At 36.5% G+C, this 23,867-nt stretch overlaps 1 protein-coding gene across 1 annotated transcript; it reads right to left on the bottom strand.

Moving 5' to 3' along the window:
• Positions 1 to 359: 359 nt before the first annotated feature.
• LOC140140107 (ubiquitin carboxyl-terminal hydrolase 14-like) lies at positions 360 to 22,967 on the bottom strand. The gene is given in 16 exon segments (XM_072161935.1): positions 360 to 2,551; positions 2,962 to 3,069; positions 4,098 to 4,191; positions 4,753 to 4,878; positions 6,248 to 6,274; positions 6,277 to 6,342; positions 6,679 to 6,744; positions 8,375 to 8,436; positions 8,439 to 8,488; positions 9,976 to 10,154; positions 11,419 to 11,608; positions 13,027 to 13,130; positions 14,174 to 14,278; positions 15,435 to 15,446; positions 15,449 to 15,612; positions 22,835 to 22,967. Coding segments are annotated over 16 exon segments (1,581 nt in total). The 5' UTR covers positions 22,851 to 22,967; the 3' UTR covers positions 360 to 2,339.
• Between the last annotated feature and the right edge of the window lie 900 nt (positions 22,968 to 23,867).

Genomic DNA, 23,867 nt, shown 5'->3' on the forward strand with positions numbered 1-23,867 from the left:
TCCATTTGAAATCTACACCCCCTGTGTGGGAGATCAAGGTCATGTCTTCCATAGGGGGTGTAAGGATTTCAACTGGAATAGCCCAATTAGTGATATTTTCTTGCAAGTGAATATTCTCACCTCAAAAGCAGGTACTGCCTTTTGAGGAGAGCGATAGCTTAAATCTGATATAGGAGAATGATATAGGAGAATGATTCTCTCGTCTTACATTCTATTGGAAATGCTCTAAACAGCTCTTCTTGAAGGTTCCAGAAGAGCTATTTAATGCTCTCCTGCAAATTCCAAAAGACAGTCCCTGCCTCAAAAGGCACTGCCTGTAAAGCAGCGACATCATCCAGGGTGCATGTTTTTTTTTGAATACGTAAACAGCATGGATCAACATGAGCCGATTTAATTTTGATTTAGGTATAATTTTACAATATTTGATTGATATAACAATTTATGGCATCATTTGTTGTATACATTACTTGCAAAAACAGTGATACATGTAGCACACTCAGTACAAAAACGATGTATGATGAGTGAACTGTTGATTGAACTCGATAGGCAACTGAAAAAAAGTCTTGCAAGTTATACCAACAAGATCCTTACCACATTCACACTATAATTCTGTTCACCTCAAGTTCGGTAGTGACGTACATGCTTATTTTGCATGCCACAGTATCAAATCGCGCACATAAAGATAAACATGCTGAGTGTACATGCAAGCGTATAGGCGCAACCGCGAAAAAGCATGGACGTCACTACCGAACTTGAGATGAACGAAATTATATAGGAAAGTCATAATGAATACAATTAAAAACACTTGAATTTTGACTAATAGGACTGTATCTGTTAATAACAGATCTAGGGTTAAGGCAGGAATCCGTAACGGTAGTAGCTGCCAGGTGTCATATATTCAGATAGGTACGCACATCACAGAATGCAAAAACTATCAAAATGTCTATGGGGCAGCTTTTGCGGATTGGACTTTCTTACACTTAGGTTGATGGGCCACTAATCCCTCGAGATCCAGTCCTATTGGTCGAAATAATCATTGATCATTCATCACAGTTGTTTAAATGGCTTTGAGTAAGTAACAGGAGTACAAGATTTAATTGAGGACCAAATTAAAAAGACTAATTTGTGTATGACGTCCTGTCGACCGTACTGCGCAGGTCAGCAACCAATAATGTCACACCTTTGTCCTGATATCAGACGCAAACTAGTCTTTTTATTCCGTCTTCAATTATAGTATAACTTTTCACATTGTCATTTGCAGGGCAGGATTGCTTTTGTGCAATTCTCTTGTAGGCCAAGAGAGCGCCTAAAATACGCTCTGTGATGTTACCTTCAGGTTCGGCTTGCAAATGCTATTTATAGAGGTTATTAAACATTCTATGCTGTTTTTTGACCGATTTGTTATTTGGTGCCACCTAAACCCAATGAGCTATTCCATTTAAAATCCACAATCCCCCTGTGGAAGGTTTTGCTTCCAAACGTCTTCCACCGCAGGAGTTTGAGTTGCAAATAGAATAGACAATTGGGTAACTTCCATTTGAAATACTCACTCCAGTTGTGGACCATATAGGTAAAGGCATAATTATACACGAGGAGTATGGGTTCCAAAATAATTAAAAACATACTCCCTCAATCTGTGGAAGATGTTTCTAAAATCTTCCACAGGGTTATGGCAGATATAAAATGGAAGAGTCCAATGTCCTAGGGGTCATTTGTTTGAAGATGGGCCTATGTGTTGCCCCTGCTCCACAGTCCAAGGGGGGTACCTGGGTTGTAGTTTCTTTATTACTGTTTTCAATTTCAGGTTAGGATTGAAATTATATTTACCAGCCACAACAAGTAACACCAACTCATCAATGGAATAGCAGCCTTTTCTGAATATTAAAAAAAATTGGGCTTGGTTTAAAGACCTACTACTTCAACCGTTTTCAAGCTTGAATGTTATACTGTACCTGGCTACAGTCAATAATATTATGACTTTTTACTGGTGTAAATGCATAATGTAAATGGAGGAAAAGTGTATTGTTCCTTTCCGATGGCCCCAAAAATCAGAAAATCTAGAGTCACATTTTTGTTTTTCATACTTGAATAAATTTCATATTTTGGTTATAAACTTCGTAAAATGTTTTTGCTGTTTGTAATTCGTACCGCACAAGTTTGCAGGGACTTTTGTGTTTTTGAATATCATCTGTGGCAATTTTTTTAATTGACGGACCGACCCTGATTTTGGAACGTTGAGGGCAATATTCAACTTACTTTTTGCCTAATGTAGTCTTTTTACGAAAGGCAATTAACTCTTTTGTTTTTAAAATATGAATCTGTGTTTATATAGCCCCTAGTTATTGAGTGTCCATTTTTTCTGTTTCTGATTCTTTTGTAGACTCTGTCTCAGACTTTTCTTTCTCCACTGGTTTGGCTTCTTCCTCAGACAGTCTGCGAGGTCCATACAGCAGCACATAGGCACAGTGCCAGTCTCCACCTCCTGATAGCTTCAGCACCTCTTCTTCTGTGACTGGGTACACTTTGTCATCATCAAATTTGATCCATTCATCTAAAGAAATGACAAAAATGATACAATAAGAAAAACTGTTTAACAAGTATTTCAATACAATGTCTGGTATATAATAATTAAGTTTTGTGCTTATGGTAGATAACCACTTCACATGATGCATTTCTTCCATTATATTTTTATGTACTGATTTGCTATAGACTAGTGCAGCATAGGCCAATAGTGGCAATCCAGACAAAAAGTATTGAATTTGGGCATTGGTGGATGTTAAAATCTAAGTGTGGATAAGTTTGCGCCAGGTTTGGCTGCAACCAGCCTAGTTGATGCAATCTGATTTATTCTGATGATTCCCCAGTGGTAGTGAAATTACAGTGCTTTGAATCCTCTGGAAAAATGTGCTTTATTAATTTTTAATTTTACCATTAAAAGAAAACAGTTGATAGAGCACTTACTTCCTTTTCTTTTTACCCAACTGACGTAATGACCTGAGCTGCTAGAGCGCCCCTGATGTGTTAGCACCGCTTGGAGTTCATAGTACCCACTGCTATTAGATCCTACATCTGAAAGTAAAGCAAAATGGAAACAATATATTGATGTGCACTATGGCAATGTTTCGTCTGATGCACCCTACAATGCACCAAAAGGTCCACTTTTTATTCAAGCTATTTTTTTCCCAAAAAAGATGCACACTTGCAAGTTCTGACCATCCTGCACCTGTCAATAAAGCAAAGACCACTGTACCTCTCTGTCATGTTACTTACGTAACAAGACATCCTAGATGGTGCAAACTATTCTTATTTTGAAATAATGATGTTCACTCTTAATTCAAATTTATTTAAACCCATAATGCATTGAATTTTAGAAGCAGAGATGCCAGTTATAGTTTCACTCAAAAAACCTGAAAAGCGCGTGAATGCAGGCCAAAAAGCCCCAAAACAGGCTGAAAATAAATAAAAACACAGGAATTTGATTTCACAAAAAACCTGAATTCAGGTTAAAACCTGGAAACTGGCATCTCTGTAGAAGAGACTTTGCTAACGCTAAAAATCAGAATGTTTTTTAGATCAGCTAAGGTGCCAAATCCAATTTTGCGCATTAGCAGGTTTTTGAGCCTGGGCACAATGGGATTTTCCAGTTTAAATGGAAGACATGATCTTAATCTCCCACACAGGGGTTGTAGATTTCAAATGGAGTCACCCATTTACACCTCCCATGTCTTCCATATAGGGGGTGTATGGATTTCAACTGAAATAGCCCAATGCACACTCAAGCATTTTTTACCCTGCAACACATAATTTGTCATCCGCTTCACATACTGTTTTATCTCAAAAAGCTGCCATGAGTTATATTTTTTTATAATTGTCATCTAATTGTGATGAAATACACAGTAAAATTAACTTTATATATTAATTTTGAGGTATTATCACAATAAAAACCTCATATCATGTCCACGCTTAAATGAAAGAAACATGCTGTTAATATAAAATAATATGAAATAAATGATGATAATGAAAATCACATAGGGCAGCTTTTGGAGATACAGCAGTATGTGACGCAGACTCAATAATACTAATGAAGTAACACTTACCATCAGAGAGATCAAAAGGCAGAAGTGGGCCTTTGTCTTCTTCTGGGTTTACCTGCACAAATCCTGCTTTTTTGGTATCACCTTTAGCCTTGAGCTGAAAAAAGGTTAAATTGCTCATGAAATACAGAGTACACAACAGAAAATCTTTAAAAAATCAATCAAAATCACGACATTACGTCCTCCATTGTACAAGGACATATGTGACCCATCACATCGAAACACGGCAGTTGTCGGAAACCCACATTTAAAGATAATAAAGAAAAAAGTGCCCCGAAAAATAAAGAAAATAATAAGGAATTTGAATCCTATTTGTCACATAAAATCATCATTCAACATACGACATCAATGGAAGAGGTGTCATTTTAAAGCTTAAAAGCTCTCCTTTAGTCTGGTAAAGAAACCTAGAAGTTCATTTTTGACGACAAATGCTGTATTTCGATGTGATGGGTCACATATACATCCACAGTTACTAGGTAAAATTTCATACACACAAAAATACCACAAAAAATGGTAGTAAACATTCCCTGTATGTCAATTGAGTGCAGTTCAGGCGGCCAAGTTTGCATAGTCCTATCCACGTTTGGAGGTGATTACACGCGTGGGGTGTGTGTGTTCAGTTGTCTCCTTTTTTATTAAATTAAATGTCCCATCATACCTTTTGTATTTCATCCACTTTCTTGTCCTCCATGATCTCAAACTTGGCTCTCATTGGCTCAAGTTTCTTCTGTAATTCAGGAGTGCAAAGGTCGTATGTGTCTAGCATTATTGGGAATTTCACATCCTGTAACAAGATATACAAAATAAAAAGTAGTTACAGTTTATCATAACAATAGTACAAAATTAATATGATTATAAAATGTGATCAATCCGTCTAAAATTTGAAGATACTAGAATTTTATGGTTAAGTTTGTGGCTCTCGATGCAAAGCGTTGGTCGCAATGCCTCCACCTTGACACAAACCTTTTTCACCAGGGCGATTTTACTTGGAGCTGGGGGAATTAAAAAAATTCCAATGCAAAAAAAAAGCAAATTTATGCAAATGAGCTACCAAATTAGCATATTTTGCTATAAAAACCTAGTGGAATTTGAAGACTGCCAAGTGCCACCCCTCCACCAAGCCACATCACTATATAAATGCCTTATCCCGTGGTGTTCCGTGGCTGCTCCTACCCCGGGATGCTGAAAAAAGGTGCAATTTTGTCCCCCTTCAACATCCCAAAAAGGTTGACCCAATTTTTTTTACGACGGCTCGAAAAGTGAAGAGCAAAAACATATTAATAATAAGCGCTTGCAACCTAAAAACAAAAATTTGTTGACAATTTTATGCCCTTTTTTCTTTAATAACTGTTTTTCGCCTTTTTTCTTTAATAACTGTTTTTACGCCCTTCCTTTTGCCCCCCCACCCCGCTTTGACCCAGGATGGCTGATGCCCCCAAAGCCACCCCCAAAATACGCTCATGTTATCAGTTTCAAGAAATTGCATTCTCAACCCCAGATGGATGGACAGAAAAAGGTAATTTATGCAAATGAGCTACCAATTAGCATATTTTGCAACAACAAACTTGTGAAGACACTGATCACCACCCCTCACCAAATCACATCACTATACGCCTTATCGGTTCTAAGAAATTGCACTTGCAACCTCGGACGAGACGGAATGGCGGATAACCAGAAACATACCTCCGGTCGAGGCATAAAAATAAACCATATTGGACCTACTTGGGGAGGGATGTGTGCCAAATTGGGAAGTTACACACCTAAACAATAATAATACAGCTCATCTGAAATTAAATACATCATAATCATATGCCAGGTTTATTTTAGATGGCAATTGAAAGACATTTGACAATTTAGTTGTAATGTTAGTAAGGGACCAATGCTATATGTTCTGTGACCAACTGTAACAAAGGTTTGAAAGTGTTTTTGGCACACCTGAAAGGTACTGAACAAATTTGGCTTGGGCTGCGCTCTTCAAAGTGTCAGGCATTTTTGGTCAAACAGGGGTCAAAATTACAAAATATCCCAGCAATTTCTTTTTAAAGTTATACCAAATTACTCGTCTGGTCATAAGGAATACAAAAAGGTTAGTTTGCCCTATCTAAGACCTTACAGGAACACTTGGAGCCATGCATAATGTAAGGTAATCTCACCTTCAATATCTTGGCACTGATGGCGCTCTCTTTTCTTTGTAGAAGAAGCGTATCATCTGCACTGTCAGATAGGCTGGAAGGCGACTAATTCTTGACTGCAACAAGAGTGATAAACAAGTATGAATAAGTGTGTGTGTTATGCATATAAACAAAAATGGGCTCACAGCAGCTGAAAGGAGTATCCCATCATGCATTGCAGTATATCTGCATGTCCCATAGCAAATGTATACAAAATATAAACAAGAGCCGGTTAGATATTGAGAGCTATGGCTAGTGTAATATTGGACAAAAACACCTGAAAATATTATAGAAAACACCACATGAAAATATCAGACTTTTAAAGCAGTCTATTTTGGGGGGGCACAAAGATCAGGTACAATAAACAAGGAAAAACATAATTAAAAAACATTCTTTGCCGCAAAGCATCTCACCTCTTTCTTATACATGGCATTGCGATCAAGAGATGGTGAGTTCTTCTCTATTTCTTCATGGAGTCGCTGAAAGTGTAAAAAGTGTTTACATATTATCAAATCATCACACTAGGTAATGTGTTTACAGTTTACATCATTAGAAGAGTAAAGCAATATAATAATTTAATAGCACTTTAATTATTAGTAAGAGCTATCCATTGTACTGCTCCACACTCAGGGTTCGTGCACCTTCTGAGAAATTAAATTCCATGACTTTTCCATGAAAAATTTATGATATTCCATAACCTTTTCAGTTTGATGCATGAATAGTGGGGAGTTGTCATTATCCAGACAGGATCAAATCTAATTAAATTTTTGACCCAAACTCCTTTTTTTGACCAAAAAAAATCATGATTTTGACCAAAATCACGATTTTAACCAAGAAAAGTTTCTGAATACATAATAATGATAAAATTAGATGTGTTTTTTCACCCAACACAAAATTTTAAAATATTGGATTTGGACTTGACTATGTCTCGTCAAATATTTTTAAATTCATAGCTTGACCAATAAATTTGTGTATTGGGTTCAAACCCTCCAATTTTATATCAATGTGTGGCTTTAAGTTTAAATGTATCAAGGCTTAACCCTATTCTATTACCCCTATCAATTTAGGTGCCATATGGCACAGAAATGGCTTAATATGCATGTAAAAAAATTATTTACACAAATAAGGTCTTATCTTTGGAATAGTTTTGATAATTTATCACTTCTCTATCAACAAAACACCTTTTTCCTAATACAACTACCATTAACACATCATAAAATGGTTTAAAATGTTGAAACCTGCATATTTTGACCATTTTAGGCCAAATTTGCCCTAAAATATCCCAAAAATGTCCAGACTTTTTTAATATGGTCCAAAGTAACTCGGATTTCTTTTTATTATATGTAGAAACACAGCAGTGTATTTAAAACTGCATAAAAATGTCACATTGATGTACTAATACACTTCAAAATTGTACATGAAAATAATTTTTTGATCATATTTGGCTATGAGCTCATTAATTATTCATGAGCTAATTTGCATAATATTTACATAATTAAATATTAAACTTGTTTTTCTAAAAGCTTAAAGTCCAAGCTTGCCAATGGTATGCCACTTTTTTTTTTACCCAACCAATAACACTGCAAGGCAGTAGTTAATATGATACCTCCACACCACTCAAATATACCACTTTTGTGGGGGTAATAGAATAGGGTTAAAGGCCAATCCAGTTGACCAGGCAAACTTTCAAGGACAACCCAATTAAGTAGGCTTAAAATATAATCAAGTCAATGTTCAGTTATTGTTCACCTCTATACCAACAAACTTTACACAGCTTCTAACTTAATATGTGACCTGCTACCACGAAATCGGCAAAAGTCACAAGGTGTTAGTCACTCAAAGCGCCCTGGCTACTGCGTTGGTGTTCACTCACAAAGCCACTAAGTATGTCTGTATGTCCTTTGAGAATGGGGGCACAATGGGCCATTCACGAAGGATAATACTACTGGCTTGTACAGGTGGCGGCAAACAAAGAACACCAACTTAGTCAGACCAAATATCTTGTAACTACCAACTCAACAAAAGCTGATTTAGTGGTAGCAGGTCACATATATTTTCCAGATATTTGGAGCGGCCTTTAAAGACTGCCAAACTAGGCATGGTACTTACTAATTTAAGACCTGTGTGCATGTATTTGACCTCCTGTGATATATAACAACACAACTGAAAACCTGTTCTTTTGAAATGCTGGGTGGTTCATCAGGAGCCTCGTCACATTTCAAGCTAGAGTAGAATAATGGTCAAGGTAAATACAGCAATACACTTGGAAATGACCCTATCAGTTCGTCCGAGCTGGTCCCGGACCACCCAACTGCCTATGTTATTGCTAGACCCCTCTGTATACTAGACAAATTTGACATTACCGCTAGCATAAATCAACATCGTCCATAATAGCCTTCAATTTGTCTGGTTGTTGGAGGCTAGTACTGACTTTATCATACGTGCAGTATATAGGCCCTACATACATTTTGTAGAGGTGACTAATGTACAAAACTGGTCATATTTCATGTATTTACTCAATCGGGACGAGACAGAACACGAATACTCCTTTTAAAAAGTATCTGCTCCCGTGCATGAGGGTTTAGTCATTTATTATATTTCTCAGGCATGTATAACCTTTGTGATCCTCGCATTTAATATTTAATTGTAATATCTCTCATTGACTGATTACTTGCGTTCAATGTTACATACATTCAAGTTACAATAATTAATTACCTAAATCGTGGATGATGATATTTTGCATTTTGTTTTGCAAAACGACAGGGACATGACAAATAATACAATACATATAAACCCAAGCTAGGTTACATCTATTATTCGTCAGCCTTGTTCTTGTGCAAAGGTTGGTGAATAAATAAGTTCAAATGCATGTTTGAACCATATATGTGACATGACCAAGGGGAATGAGTCACATGTCGACCCTGGTCGAAAATGATTTTTACACATATTTCTAAAGAGGACATTTAGAGCTTTCAGAAACTGAAAACCCCATGTTGATATGACTTTTCTTTGCGAAGTTATCAATCGCTGAAAACAATATAAAACAAAAGAATTTTGACACTTTCTTTGCCAATATCTCAAAATCAATATTAGCGACATCCGACTCATTTCCCTTGATCATGTCACATATTTTGTATTTTGTTCCCAAAATTACAAGAAATAGCATATTTTTGTCATCGTGTTGTAATTACCCGATTATGGCACGATTATGATAAATGAATGATGAGGCGTCCATATGGTCAGCACCTCGTCATTGTGCCATAAAAATTCTGGATATACACACGCTACGGTAATTACGAAGTACATTGAGTAAACATAAATACAACGAAAAAATGTGTACACACCAGGTAATATTCATCAGCAATGATAGAAATTCTCATCATTCGCAAATGATGACACAATTATAGTTTGCCGACGACATTGAGCGGACACACAAGAGTAATATCATAATACGATTATGACAGGATCGTAATCAACGGAAAAAACACACTTGTGTGGACCGGGTCTTAGGCAATTAGTGTAGTGGGCCGATGATATGTGAATGTTGTGACATGCCCTGATCCAGTCTAAAGTTGGTAATAATGAAATAATTGTACTGAGGAAGTTAGTGATGATAATAACTCAATCTTCTAAATCTCTCACATTGGTCTGAGTGGATCAGATCGTGCCACAATTACAGCCAATTTCTTGTGACAAAAAGGAAAGGATACGTTGATTCGAATTGTATACTGAAGTACTGGTCAATCAAGCCGTTCTTGCTTGGTGCTGCCGCTGCTACTGCTCCCTCTGCTGCACCTTCTTCTCCAGGTGATGTCTCTGATGGTGGGGTTATACCCGGTAGTTTCTGTTGAAGTAATCTCACCATTTGTACCCAGCATTCATTGGCATCCTAAGGAAGACAACAAGTTTGTAAACATTTCAACTTATCAAATAATGAAGGAGGAGGAGGCGACCTGTATGCTTCATCCTAGCAGGGCGTAAGATATTACGAGACACAACCACACAATTAATATATTGTCGGATGCATTACATAGTGACGGATGTTGATTGCAAATTTATCAAAAAATGGGCATCGGGAAAACGTTGAGTAGGTAAATTGTATTAGGCATAGATTACAAACTTGCCATTTATGTTCAGCAATTCATCTGTCTATTAAAAGTAGACCCTTGAAAAATATTTTCAAAACGTTAAAATGTAATAATATCGTACATCTCACATATGTAATAGATTGCCAAAGTTATCTGTCACTATGTCTTGCACAATTATTTTGAGATCTCAACATCCGTCACTATGGATTTTATAGTAAAGTACAGATCTGTCACTATGTAATGCACCCTACGATATGTGAGGATCTGAAATAAACAATGCAAGCCCGAGAAGTTTTTTGGGCCCAAGCAAACCGAAATATGAAAATTTTGAGAAAGTAAAAATCGACTCGGCAGGGATTGAACCCCAGTCGCAGGATTACCTGTCCAGAGTCTTAACCACTGTACTACCCGAGTTCACAGTTGGTACTTGGGCAATCATGGGGACTTAAGTTGAGATTGCACATCTCGAACTGTTGCACAGGGAAATCCCAAATATCCCATAAAGTATACCTCTTGGTGAAACAATTTCAATCGTTTGGTTTCTTATCAGCGGAATCAACTTCCAACAGTTACAAAAGAAAGGGCAAATTGGTATTTGGTATGCCAAAAATATAATTGGAATTGAAAGGCCCTGTTCAAACCAATAAAGACTTTGCGAGGGTGTCCCTTTTGACAGACGTGTGAAATGGTAAGTGCACTAGATGGAATAACCCAGGGGTGAAAGCACTTTTAGGGAAATTCCTCCATAAGACTAAGTGCACAAATATGCATGACTTTTGAAAGTCAAAAGTCACATTTTGTTCTATCTTTTATTAAAATTCCAAAAACAAGATATGTGGGCATGAAATCAGAAAATTTGATACCTCTTTTGAGACTGCAAGAGGTGAATTTGATATCAATAGCGGGGCTGGGAGAGGCTTTTGGAATATGATATCCTGAGATACCCATAGTGTGGGTCTAGAGACTAGTGCTAGTCTCTCTTTTTTTGATCGAGCACGGATACCCTACCAGAATCAAAGCCCTCCCCAACATCAACCCACAAACTGAGCAAACGAGTGTACTTACTTGCTGCTGATATACTCCTTGCTCTGTTTTCTCAGCAAACTGAGGGAATGCAATATGCAAAAGCTGCAACAGGATTATGGGTGGGATACCATCGGGTGTTTTATCCATCTGGGTGTACAAATCTTTCAGGGCTCCCGTGATGGAATCAGCTGATGAACCAGATAAGGCAGATTGGAAGCTTCCCTGGTATCTGTAATAACAATAACATGATAAAAAGTTTTAAGAATGGGGAAGAGGGGTAGTATATACTAAGCTTAAACACCAACTGGATGAGCAGGTCTTTAGGGGCTGATGTGATGGAATCATCTGTTGTACCACTAAGGCAGACTGAGAGCTTCCTGGTATCTATAATAACAATAACAACATGATGAATAGTTTTAAGTAGGGGGAAGAGGGGTAATATACTAAGCTTAAATGCCAACTGGGTGAGCAGGTCTTTAGGGGCTGCTGTAATGGAATTGCCTGTTGTACCACTAAGGGCAGACTTGCAACTTCCCTTGTTTATGTGTAACAACAATATAACAACATGCTGACTAGTTTTAAGAATGGGGAAGAAGGGCAGTATATACTAAAGCTTATGCCAACTGGGTGTACAGGTCTTTAGGTGCTACTGCGATGGAATTAGCCGTTATACCGGCTCAAATAGGAAGCTTGCTGGATATCTGTTACAACAGGGTTGGTGGAACAACATCGTAACATCCTATGATGTCATGCTGTCAATCACATAGTCATCAAAAAGCACTATCCCGCTTGTAGAAAAGATGTCATCACAGCATCATCATATATGAAAGCCATGACCTTAAGGTGGTACTACACCCCTTCATAAATTTGTGACTATTTTTGCATTTTTCTCAAAAACTAATAACATGCTGGTAACAAAAGTTATGTATATAAGCCCAATCGGCATTGGAAGTTTGCAATGCATTGTGGGACAGTTTTTGCAGTTTTAGGACACTTTGTCCTTTGACCTATCGGGAAAATTGCTGTAATTATTAATAGTTTATTTATTATTGTCATAATGTTATCATTAAAAATATTTAAATAATTAATTCATTTAATAATAATGTTTTTTAAGTTTGTTTTTATTCTAGTAACAGGTTTTAAATTATATTTTGTACGCACAAAACCCGAATTTTCCAGATAGGTCAAAGGGCAAAGTGTCCTAAAAAAACCGGAAGTTACAATAGCGATTTGGCTTATTATAGGGGCAAGGAATCCAGTGACCCAAGACAAGTAGTTATCGATTTATTGATCAAATATTGTTTTTCCCTCATTTTTGACTGTAACTCCACAACTGTTGTCTGTGCTGAAATAAAATTTTCAGTGCAGTAGTTGTGGTCCTGGCCCCTATAATATACATCTTACTTGTCACCAAGGCGCTATAATTTTTGAGAAAAATGCAAAAACAGGCATAAAATTGGCTAGGGGTGTAGCACCACCTTAATTACCCACACAAGGGATGCAGATTTCAAATAGAGTCGCCCATTCAGGTAATCCCATTTGAAATTCACACTACCTGTGAGTCAATTCTTCAATAGGGAGTATAATAAAAAAAATTGCAAATCCATTATAGGACCGAGTATAATACTTGTGTGTTAGCATACCTACCTCTTTAGCGCATCTCTCAACTCGGGTACGCTTCGTAAACACTGCACTGTGGCATTGAGATAACAGGTGTTTCCAAGGTTGGTTAGGCCAGCAGGTAGCTCCAACTGAGAAGATATAAAACAGGGTAAAATAGTCAAGTACAATTTTCAAATTTAAGAGCTGTTTATTCAACAAGGATCAAAAGTATGTATTGCAGGGTCAGAATTTCGTTTCACAGTGCAAGAATCAATCTTGATTCTTGCAGAATAAATTTACGGGAATCATTTGATTCTCGTAAATCAACGTCTGTGTAAACTACAAACGTTTGCGGGATTCACGCAAATCTGTTTACGAGAATCTTTGCGAGAATCGATTCTCTGAATCACCCCGAAATTCTGATCCTGTATTGAAAGCACTGATTTTGGCTATATTCTGGTTGAAATCCATACCCCTATATGGAAGACCAACTTAAATAATCTTCTACACAGGGAATGTAGATTTCAAATAGAGTAACCCATTCAGATAATCCCATTTAAAATTCACACTCCCTGTGTGGAAGATTAATTATAAGTCCATGGCTTCCAAGGGAGAGTATGGATTTCATATGTACATGTAATTGGCTGGAAGAACTCTGCCTGCCATGTTTCCTTGTCATTCTCTTGTTGTTGATTTTTTTGATTTTTTTTTTTGATCTTTTTATTCCAAGAACTGCTATACCCCATGATAAAGTCAAAAGAGTACCAGTGGAATGCTAGTCATATGCACAATCCTACCAGGTATTTACAAAAATATATTTGATAAAATCATGAGAAAAAACCTGTTGAATTCTGAACCTTGAAAATTAATTTTTAGCAATACATAAAGTGACATCATACAGGTATTTTAATTGTATCCAAAAGTTGTAAAAACATTAGGATTGAAGTAAAACAGTCAATTTTAGAAAGAAATTAACTTTTATTGATCAAAAATGGTAAAAAATTAAAAAAGTTGATTTAAATCAATGATTTAAAAAAAAAATCAATGATTTAAATCAAACAACCCGCCTGAGCACAGTACATCAGGTCCAGCGTCAACGCTAATGGCTGGCCAGTCATGTAATTGCCCGCATCGTGCTGCACACTGCACTGGGTTCCAAGTCTGTGACAGCTGAGACTATCGCTATACTTACAGCAGATGCTAGCTGTTCATCTGTCATGTCTTCCATGAACACAGTCTGCTTCTCAGGAGCTTGTGGTAAGGCATCGGCTGATCCCATCATGAGTAGAGTAGTACCCTGAAATTAGTTGAAAACAATGAAAACAACTGATTTGTGACTATAAGAATGTTGTCTATTATTATACTAATTGAAATATCACATCTAGATCAACTAATCTGATCATGTTAGTAGGAAACAGAAGGGAATTTTTACTGCTTACGGTACAGTGTACTGCTGAACCAAATGTTTTAATGCCAATTTGAAATTAACTGTAAATATTATTCAAACATCTCAAATAAAGGGAATAGAATGATCGGCAATCAAATTAGTTAGATCTTTCGATCGACCATCCATGCTTGGTTGATCCTTATTATTTACAAAATCACATATGAATATTTGCATGTTATATAATATGGACCAATAAACATTTACTGTTAATTCGGATTAATTAGTGCATGTTTCATTAATAACAAGTATCGAAGCAGCATTGCCGTACAATTCACAGATCAAACAAATTTGCGTGAATAGTTTGCCTGAAAAGTGAAATGACACATTGATAAAACTTGGTCCATATGATCCCTATAGGCCAAATGAGAGATTTCAATGTCAAACAAAGCTGTTGTTAACTTCTTGCATTTTTAATAAATATCACACAACTGTTTGGAGAATATAGAGACCATTTGAAGAAAAAAAAGTGCAAATTTTGCCCTCTACTTTCACTTGATAATTGTGACGTGTCATGTAACAAAATCAGACACTTTTGGGCAGGTTATAAATTTTGAGGTTTTTACATATATCTTAAATATCTATAGAGATATTTTGCTCCATAACGCCATTTTCCCCAATGAAATCGGACATTCCTAAGCGAAGATAATGAGTTCGTACATGTAAGTTATGGTATTATAAAATTGGAAATTGAGATATCGGCCTTTAAAAATATTATTGACAATGTTAAGAGTAGGAATTACCTTGAAAAATCTCTCAAAAAATACAAGATGCCAGTTATATTCCAGTCTGAAACTATCAGACAATATTTTTAACATTAATAACATCACAAATTCGCAACATTGAACCCAAATTGTGAAAAAATCACCCCGGGCAGATTTTTGGCTAATTTACGATCCTGCCCAAAAGTGTCTGCTTTTGACATGACACGTCACAATTGCCCGTAAATTACCTACATGTAATAAGGTACCCGGGCACAAAATTAAATGAAAATCACAGGCTTACTTACATCTTTCAGTTTAAAATCTCCCATGAATCATCCTTAAGCGTCTTCCCTTTCAGCATCACTTTCTGTCTGTCTGGCTGCACACCTGAGAGTGCAAACAGCTGAGCCTTGAATACCTCGGGCTGCTCATCGGTGTTACATTCTATATCGGTGAACTTTTCCTTGCCCCATTTCACATTCACTGAAATGTAAATAAATAAATTAATTAGGACTGCCAGTAAAATAGTTCTCAGGAACTAAGGCTCTCACCAATTCCCGGGTACCCGAGTTCCCGCCCGTTCTTGGCCTACCCGGATCCGAATTCATTTAAAAAAAATATTTCAAAGTTTTGCGGCGACTTTAGAGAACCTAGTAGAAGTGCTAGGATCACTTACAGGTAATTTGAAAAAAATTTGAAAAAAAAAAAATTACAAAAAAAATTAGGCCTACAGTTTGTTAACCTTTCTATGCAAACCACAAACTATTACCTCTTCATATTATAAATGCATGGAAAATCAATGCATTTATAATGTGATAGATGAAGAGGTAAACATATGTTTGTGGTTTACATATTTAAAAGAATATAACAAACTGTAATTTTTTTTCAATTTTTTTTTTCAAATTAACTGTGAATGATCCTAATGAGCTTAACATTCAGAATAGGTCCAGTGGTTCTCCAAAGTGCGCGAAAACTTTGAAAAAAAAATCAAAAAATTGTATTTTCGGGTACCCGCCCGAAAATTCAATCGGGTACGGTACCCGAGTACATAATTACCCGTTAGTTGAGAGCCCTATCAGGAACATCATTGAAGCATAAATTAAATATCGATTTCAGGGGTCCCATCTATCTGTACCCTTCTGTGGAGTCATGGACACAATATTTTAGAATTGGGACGGTAAACACTAAAATGAACATCTTGGTGCCCTACTATGTCTGGCAACAAAATCTTGCATGCAGAGGACTACGGCTGTCTTGGACTCTGTTCCTGGGGGCTAGTGCATAACGGGCATAGGCTACAGCAGTAACTATATTGAAAAAAAACAAAAAAACAGGGGTATTACACAGCCGTGACGTTAGTCACGGCTGTGTCTTTTTTCTTACAGGTTCTTCTTCTTCTTCTTCTTCTGTCAACCATTACATTTGCTCTAGCACTCACATGCTTACATCGATTTTGGCGTAACTTAGTCACAATGATCATTGACCATGCCCCTACATGTCACATGAAACTTGTGGGGTCAAAGGTCACGCAGGGGTCACAGGGGTCAAAAACGTGATTTCAACCAAAAATGCATCTTCTCCCACAACTTACGTAGGACAGCGACCCCACTTGCACACATGCATTGTTATTACCCAATGGCTATGTTGTGTACACAGATTTGGGGTCAAAGGTCATTAAGGGGTCACTTCCGGTATAAAACGAAAAACCTTCAAAAATTTTATTAGCTAAGTAAAACATAGCACAGTAACGGTTTGTTCACATATGATCAGCAGTCACCCAATGTATATGTGGTATTTTTTTTTATTTGGGGTCAAAGCTCATTAAGGGGTCACTTCCGGTATAAAAAGAAATACCTTTAAAATGCATCTTCTTCTACAAATTATGTGGGACAGAGACGCCACTTGCACACATGTATTGTTATTACCCAGTGTCTATGGGGTGTACACAGATTCGGGGTCAAAGGTCATTAAGGGGTCACTTCGGTATAAACGAAATACCTTCAAAAATGTTTATTAGCTAAGTAAAACATGGGACAGTAACGGTATGTTCACACATGATCTGCAGTCACCCAATGTATGTGGTATTTTTTCATTTGGGGTCAAATCTCATTAAGGGGTCACTTCCGGTATAAAACGAAATACCTTTAAAATGCATCTTCTGCCACAGATTCTGTAGGACAGTGACGCCACTTGCACACATGCATTGTTATTACCCAGTGTCTATGGGGTGTACACAGATTTGGGGTCAAAGGTCATTAAGGGGTCACTTCCGGTATAAAACGAAAAACCTTCAAATTTTTTTATTTGCTAAGAAAAACATAGGACAGTTACGGTATGTTCACACATGAATTATGGTTACCCAGTTTATATGTAGTATTATTTTATTTTGGGTCAAAGGTCATTATAAGGGTCACTTCGAATAAAACGAAATACCTTTAAAATGCTTCTTCTTCCACATATTACTTAGGACAGTGGCGCCACTTGCACGCATGCATTGTTATAACACAGTGTCTATATGGTGTACACACATTTCTGGTCAAAGGTCAGTAAGGGGTCACTTCCGGTATAAAACGATATACCTTCAAAATACCCCTTCTGCCACAAAAAGCATAGCAAAGTGATGCCACGTGGACAAGTGCATTGACATTAGCCAATGTCTATCGGGTTTTCATATATTTTGGGGTCAAAGGTGATTAAGGGGTCACAACACGGCTGTGTTCGTGGTCTTAGACCACAGCTAAGTATTCAACCTTCTTCCGATGACATGTTCGGTCATCAACAATAACACTTTTTGATAAGAAAGCTTAAAAGATCTTACAACTATAATAACTACTACCACCTATTTTGTACACTCACTGGATCCAAACATTGTTCATTAATAATGCTAGTGATTTCAAAAAATTCCATATTTTCTATACAGTATATTTTTGATTTTTGATCTTGTCAGCTCATATACAATACGTACAATGAAAGACCAAAAAACTGGATTGGTGAGTGTCTTTAATAACTGATTGGTGAGAGTCTTAATTTATTGAGTCTGCTGATTCTTTTAACTTTACAGACAAATTTGCGACAGAATTTACAATGTACGACTATCCTCTCATGAAAACTTGAAAGAGCCTAGGCAGTGAAAGGGCACCAGTAGTGTCAATAATGAAAATATAATTGGCTAACTCCAGCGTGACAGACGGGACATTTAGATAGGCTCTTTTTTTTTCAAATGCCTCAACAAAAAAATCTACAAGACATATTCCAAATTGTTATACTCCAAGTCAAAGAGAACATGTCATAATTTACTTTAAAACACACAAGATGAAACCAAGTGATTCAATGGCTGTATGGTTGCAAATTGAAATACAGCGTGACAGACGGACGGAAAAAGCATCCATTAAAAAAAAAGTACATTCTTGCAAAACTCTATCTGTTCTCAAGTAAGATTTATTGAAAAATGCTGTCAAAATTAAACATTGGTACATAAACTCTCAGTAAACATCATACTCAAAAAATACAAAGCTGAGATTTTTATACCTGGGCTCGCCAAAGTCGTGACAGAGCGGACCATTTTGAACATTTTTTACAGTGATCTTTAGAGCAATGGTGAGTTGCTCAAATATACTTTGTGGGATTTATTTTCATTCAGAAATTACAAACAACATCTAATCATGATAAAATATTACCTAAAACATCATTTGAGGCCTCTCATGCGAAGGAAGTCAACCTCAAACAGCCAGTACCCATAAAAATGATCAAATTTTAGAGTTTACAATGGTTTGACTGCCAGATGGAATTTTGATTGTCAAAATGAGCATTAAATCATTTTTTATTTGCCAAAATTTAGTGCAGAATATGAATCTGAAGTAAAAAACCAAAAATTTCTGACTTGAAAATTTCCCACATTTGATTGTAGGCTACATGGTAAGAATGCTAAAATGCGACATCAGACGGACACATTTTGAGATGGAATATCTTCTATACTAAATGTCAGTGAACAATTTTACTTTGTTTTTTATATGAGGCCTACTTGATATGAGATAGGAATTAAGTTTTGAACAAAAAATATATTAAAATATGGAAAATAAACAACTTTTTGATGTTTTTCTGTGACAGACGGGACATTTCAATACCCACATTTGAAGGCCGTAGTATACATTTATAATGTTACTGATGTGTTTAAATTTTGTTCTGGAATTGCAGTAGAGATATCAAAGCTAATATTAAACAACTAATACATATCTTTTGTGCATGTACACTGGGATCAGCAATACTCATAAGATCAGCAATTTCCTGCAAAATTAGGGATACACAAACCTGTTCCAGTTCCCACTACTTCAAATTCTCATAAAAATATATTAAATTGTGCAAGGCAAAAAACAAAAGTGGTTTCTGGAAGCTTTGTTAGTCTACTTTCCAGGAAACAATAACTTGGAAGCATTGAATGAACTTTTAAAATTTATGAAAATGTAACATTTCTGTGGAGTTAGCCAATCCCAATAAACAACACCTCTGCCCATTTTTTGTTTGTTTTGTTTTATAAGTTTGCCAATGCGATCCATCATCCATTCTTAGTCAGTGGGAGTGGTCTAGTTCGTAGACACATTTTTGATTGGACAATCGCAAGATTTGGTGCCGTTTATCAGGCCGTAGAGCGACCCTATGTCATCATGCGTCTTGATAATGCCTTACACGCTTGTAGAGGTGCGCGTATGTATTGCGCTGTAATGCGTGAACAAGTCACGGGATCTGCCGACGCGCTAGCAGTCGCCAACAGAATACGTGAAGTTGTAAACAAGTTTCGTTCATTTTATAATGAGGGAGTTTTTATGACGGTAACTTAGTTTTGCTTTAAAAAATTGTTTACAGTTATTAAATATAATATTTAACTGACTAAGAATGAGAATAAACGATAGGAATTTTTATTTTGCCTATCCTCTACCTATGATAGACGACAGACAGGTCCAATATTTTTATCGTAGTGGATACCGGCTGCGCCGGCATCCACTACTCAAAATATTGGACCTGCCTGTCGCCTATCTACACGATAGAGGATAGGCAAAATAAAATTCCTATCGTTATTCTCTAATTACATCATGATTCATGTGATCATGGTAATTATGAATGATAGTTGTCATGATCATACATGTATGATGCCGACATTAAACTTGAGTCACAACTAAGAATTCATACGGATGATACACATATTATACGTATTAGGTATGAGAGGCAATCAGGCAAACCTTGGTTAACACATTTGCTAGTCAGCCAAATTGGCCTAAACTGGGGCCTAAACACAATAGGGGCCTACATATTTACATAGAAATTAAAAAGAAAAGATTTGTCAAGGAAACGCATAAATATGTTGTCTATACTTTACTTGAGCCAAAGATTTAGTGTGATGAGACAATCGCACATAGAATTTTAGACTTTTAGAGGGATTGTGATAGCACTCAGTTCCACATAGAAAAGCTGCACTATCGTGAGACTGTGCTGTTTTGTTTTTTAATCGATGCATTTAAAATGTTGGCTGAATATTTTTTATGAAAGTCAATCTTTGTACTTTGACAAGATGTAACTTTGCTACAGACATGACAGAAAGAAAGTGCTATGATAGGTACAAAATGTATGTCTACATTGCTTATAATAGAGAGCGACGTTCAACTCAAAAAGCTCAAAAAATTGCCACCACGGTAAATGGCTCAACTGTGTAATCCCCATAGGAAAATACAAAATTTTGAAATTTGGACACCAGAAACTTGGAGACGTAAGGCCAAGTAAAATAAAAAACATGTTTCACGTCCGGGTTTTTGAAAAAAAGGAGGAAGAGGGGACTTTTTATTTTTTATTTATTATCGCAAAATCAGTGTAAATACCCATAATTAGAGCTGTTTTAGTAGTGTTTTAGTATATGGTCATTTTCACAGTAAAGGGTGTAACTTTTAACAACAAGAATTATGAACCAAAGCTATACCCACAAAGTTTGTTAACAATTGTTAACGGAAAATGAAGCCTCGAAGCGACAAATATCGAAGTCCGGTTCTCAAAAATACAGGGCTGTTCACAATTAAATCTAATGTGGCAGTGTTTACTGAACATATGACCGTACTTTCAGGATAAGAAAAATTATCCATGAACTAACTGAAGAAAACACAGGGTTTTACAAAATGTTACTGTTTTTTACAGTTTTTCAAAATGGAAATATTAGGTACAGTTAAGCCTGCTAAAACTGAAAGGAGTAACTTCCGAAGATGATTATGCTACCCAAGGTAGCTGCTAACTAGATGACTTATGTGGCCAAAAATCATGGAATTCTGTGGCTTTATTAGAAAACTACGGATCAAAATGTTAAAAATCCAAAGTTACACCCTTTACCGTGAAAATGACCATATACAATAATGCCTGGGAAAAGGAGGAGGCCTCTTTTTATTTGTTGTTCTGAGAGATAGGCCCACTCTAACTATCACAAAACCTTATAAAAGTGTTTCTTGTATATTAGCAAGGCTATAGAAAGCATATCTCTACTTCTTAGACATATTGTTTTTAAAGTAATAACTGAATTTCAAAACATAAAAATAAAATTGAAGAAACCTCAAAAAAGGAAGCGGGAGGGGACGTGAAACGTGTTTATTTTTTTATTTGGCCTAGTCTAAAGAGTGCTACTTTATCCTTGATATCATCATGTAGTCTGAATAATCAGACCCAGAACAAAATATTAATTTCTGACATGATCGTGTTCTGCGTCTGAACTGTTTTCATTCGAAATCTTGATGGCAAATTGGACAAAGGAAGCACATGGTCCTACTTCACAGTTTTAATCCCCTATTCTGGCTATTCATGTTGCGTGAATGGCTCTATTGTGGACCATCCTTTTGATACTCAAGTATTTGGACAAGCGGAACAGTTTTGAGAGGCCCCTTTGTCTACCTCTCTGTTTGTAAACAAGCGAGGAGATACTGAAAGTCAGCATAATTTTAGTACGGCACTAATCATCATGCAGTGATAGTTAGATTTCATAAAATAAAATCGCCTTTGTGTAAAACGGATCGCTGTGGTGAAAAATGATGCATTACTTGCTCTTGTACAGTAAGTCATTGTAAGACATTGTCAATGATGGCTGCAGAAAAATGAAAAATATTAAAAACAGACATTTGCCCATAACTTTGTTGATATTTAAGGCAGCTACAGACATGTCATGGTTGACCCCTCATTTTTTAAGTTAAATGATCACCTTTTTAAACAAAATAATTTCCATAAAAAACCTACTTGAAAATTTTGTGATCATGCCTAGCCTAGTTTAGTTATGACAAAATGGTTTTCAGTTTTGGCTTTCTACTCAAGGGTTTTAATTTGATATAAAATGATGCAGTTTGATGGCAAATTTGAATTCATCATATTTCATACCTATATTATACATATTTCAATTTTTCGTTTGAAAATTGGCGATGATTGAGTGACTGAATGAAGTTTGTGTTATAGTTCCACACTTAATATTCTATCCACACACAGACACAGTATTCTCGTGTAATAGTAGATACATTTCTCGATCAACACTTGGCGAAATACAAAATGCTTGTTGAATGCGTATTAAAAGCTTACGTATTATTCAGGGACAGGGTTCCGAATTTTGCAACCCCATTTTCAAATATATTTTAACTCATGTGCACAATGTGCTCTTTCCAGTAAACCCATTTCACTGATAGTAGACACTTACCTTTAAACACGGGCATAATGGATGTGTATAAATCAGCTTTTAATCAGTGAAAACAAAAGGTTGTAAAACTCTGCCGGATTCTTGTTGTAATGACCGTGCAAATCACGATTACTCTCATAACCAGACGTCGACGTACATTGGGTATACGGATGAGTGGAAAAATAGGATCGTTGTTTTCTGGAGTCGAAGTTGTAAGAAAAATTCGTTTGTTTGAGCTGATAAGTAGTACCTCCAGTAAGTAAATCATGTGCACTATCCAAAAACTCTCTCAAAACAAAGATAAATCAAAATGGACATCGACGCTTGCACAAAACAGAGAAAGGAACTAAACTAAGAAACAAACAGAGAAAGGAACTAAACTAAGAAACAAACAAATAAGTGAATAACATTCACAAACTAATGCTAAGGGAGTGTTCATAAATACTTTGGTGGGTGGGTGGGGGAGGGGGTGTTGGGGAGAGGTGAAAATTCCGCATGGAGGGGGATCAAAAAAAATTTGGGTCCTAAAAAAGGCCCCATGACACAAGGGAAAAAGTGGTAAAACGAGCAAAATCGCTCAAAAACGCTAAGTTCGCCAAAATTTCCCACAATTTCTGTTAAGTAAGTTTATAATCGGAAAAAAGAGGAGAGATTCTGCAAATAATGTGCAAATAATGTGAAATAATGTGCGATTTACCGCTTTTTCCCTTGTGACATGGGGGCTTCTTACTTGCAGATGATTTTACATGCAGAACTCAAACAGGTGATTAAACCATTGGGCTATTGCAGTTAAAATCCATACACCCCTATGGAAGACATGCCCTTAATCTTCCACACAGGGAGTGTGAATTTCAAATGAAGTTACCTGAATAGGCGATTCCATTTGATATCTACACCCCTGTGTGCGCGATTGAGGTCATGACCTCCATCTAGGGGGTGTATGCATGTCAAATGGAATAGCCCATTGGCTGCAGTGTGGCAGTCAAATTTCACTGTATCACTTACACATTGAGTATGTACAGTACACAGCAGCAAAATATCGATTTCAATTTTT

Source organism: Amphiura filiformis, chromosome 18 (assembly GCF_039555335.1).
Source record: "Amphiura filiformis chromosome 18, Afil_fr2py, whole genome shotgun sequence".
NCBI classification, from domain to species: domain Eukaryota; kingdom Metazoa; phylum Echinodermata; class Ophiuroidea; order Amphilepidida; family Amphiuridae; genus Amphiura; species Amphiura filiformis.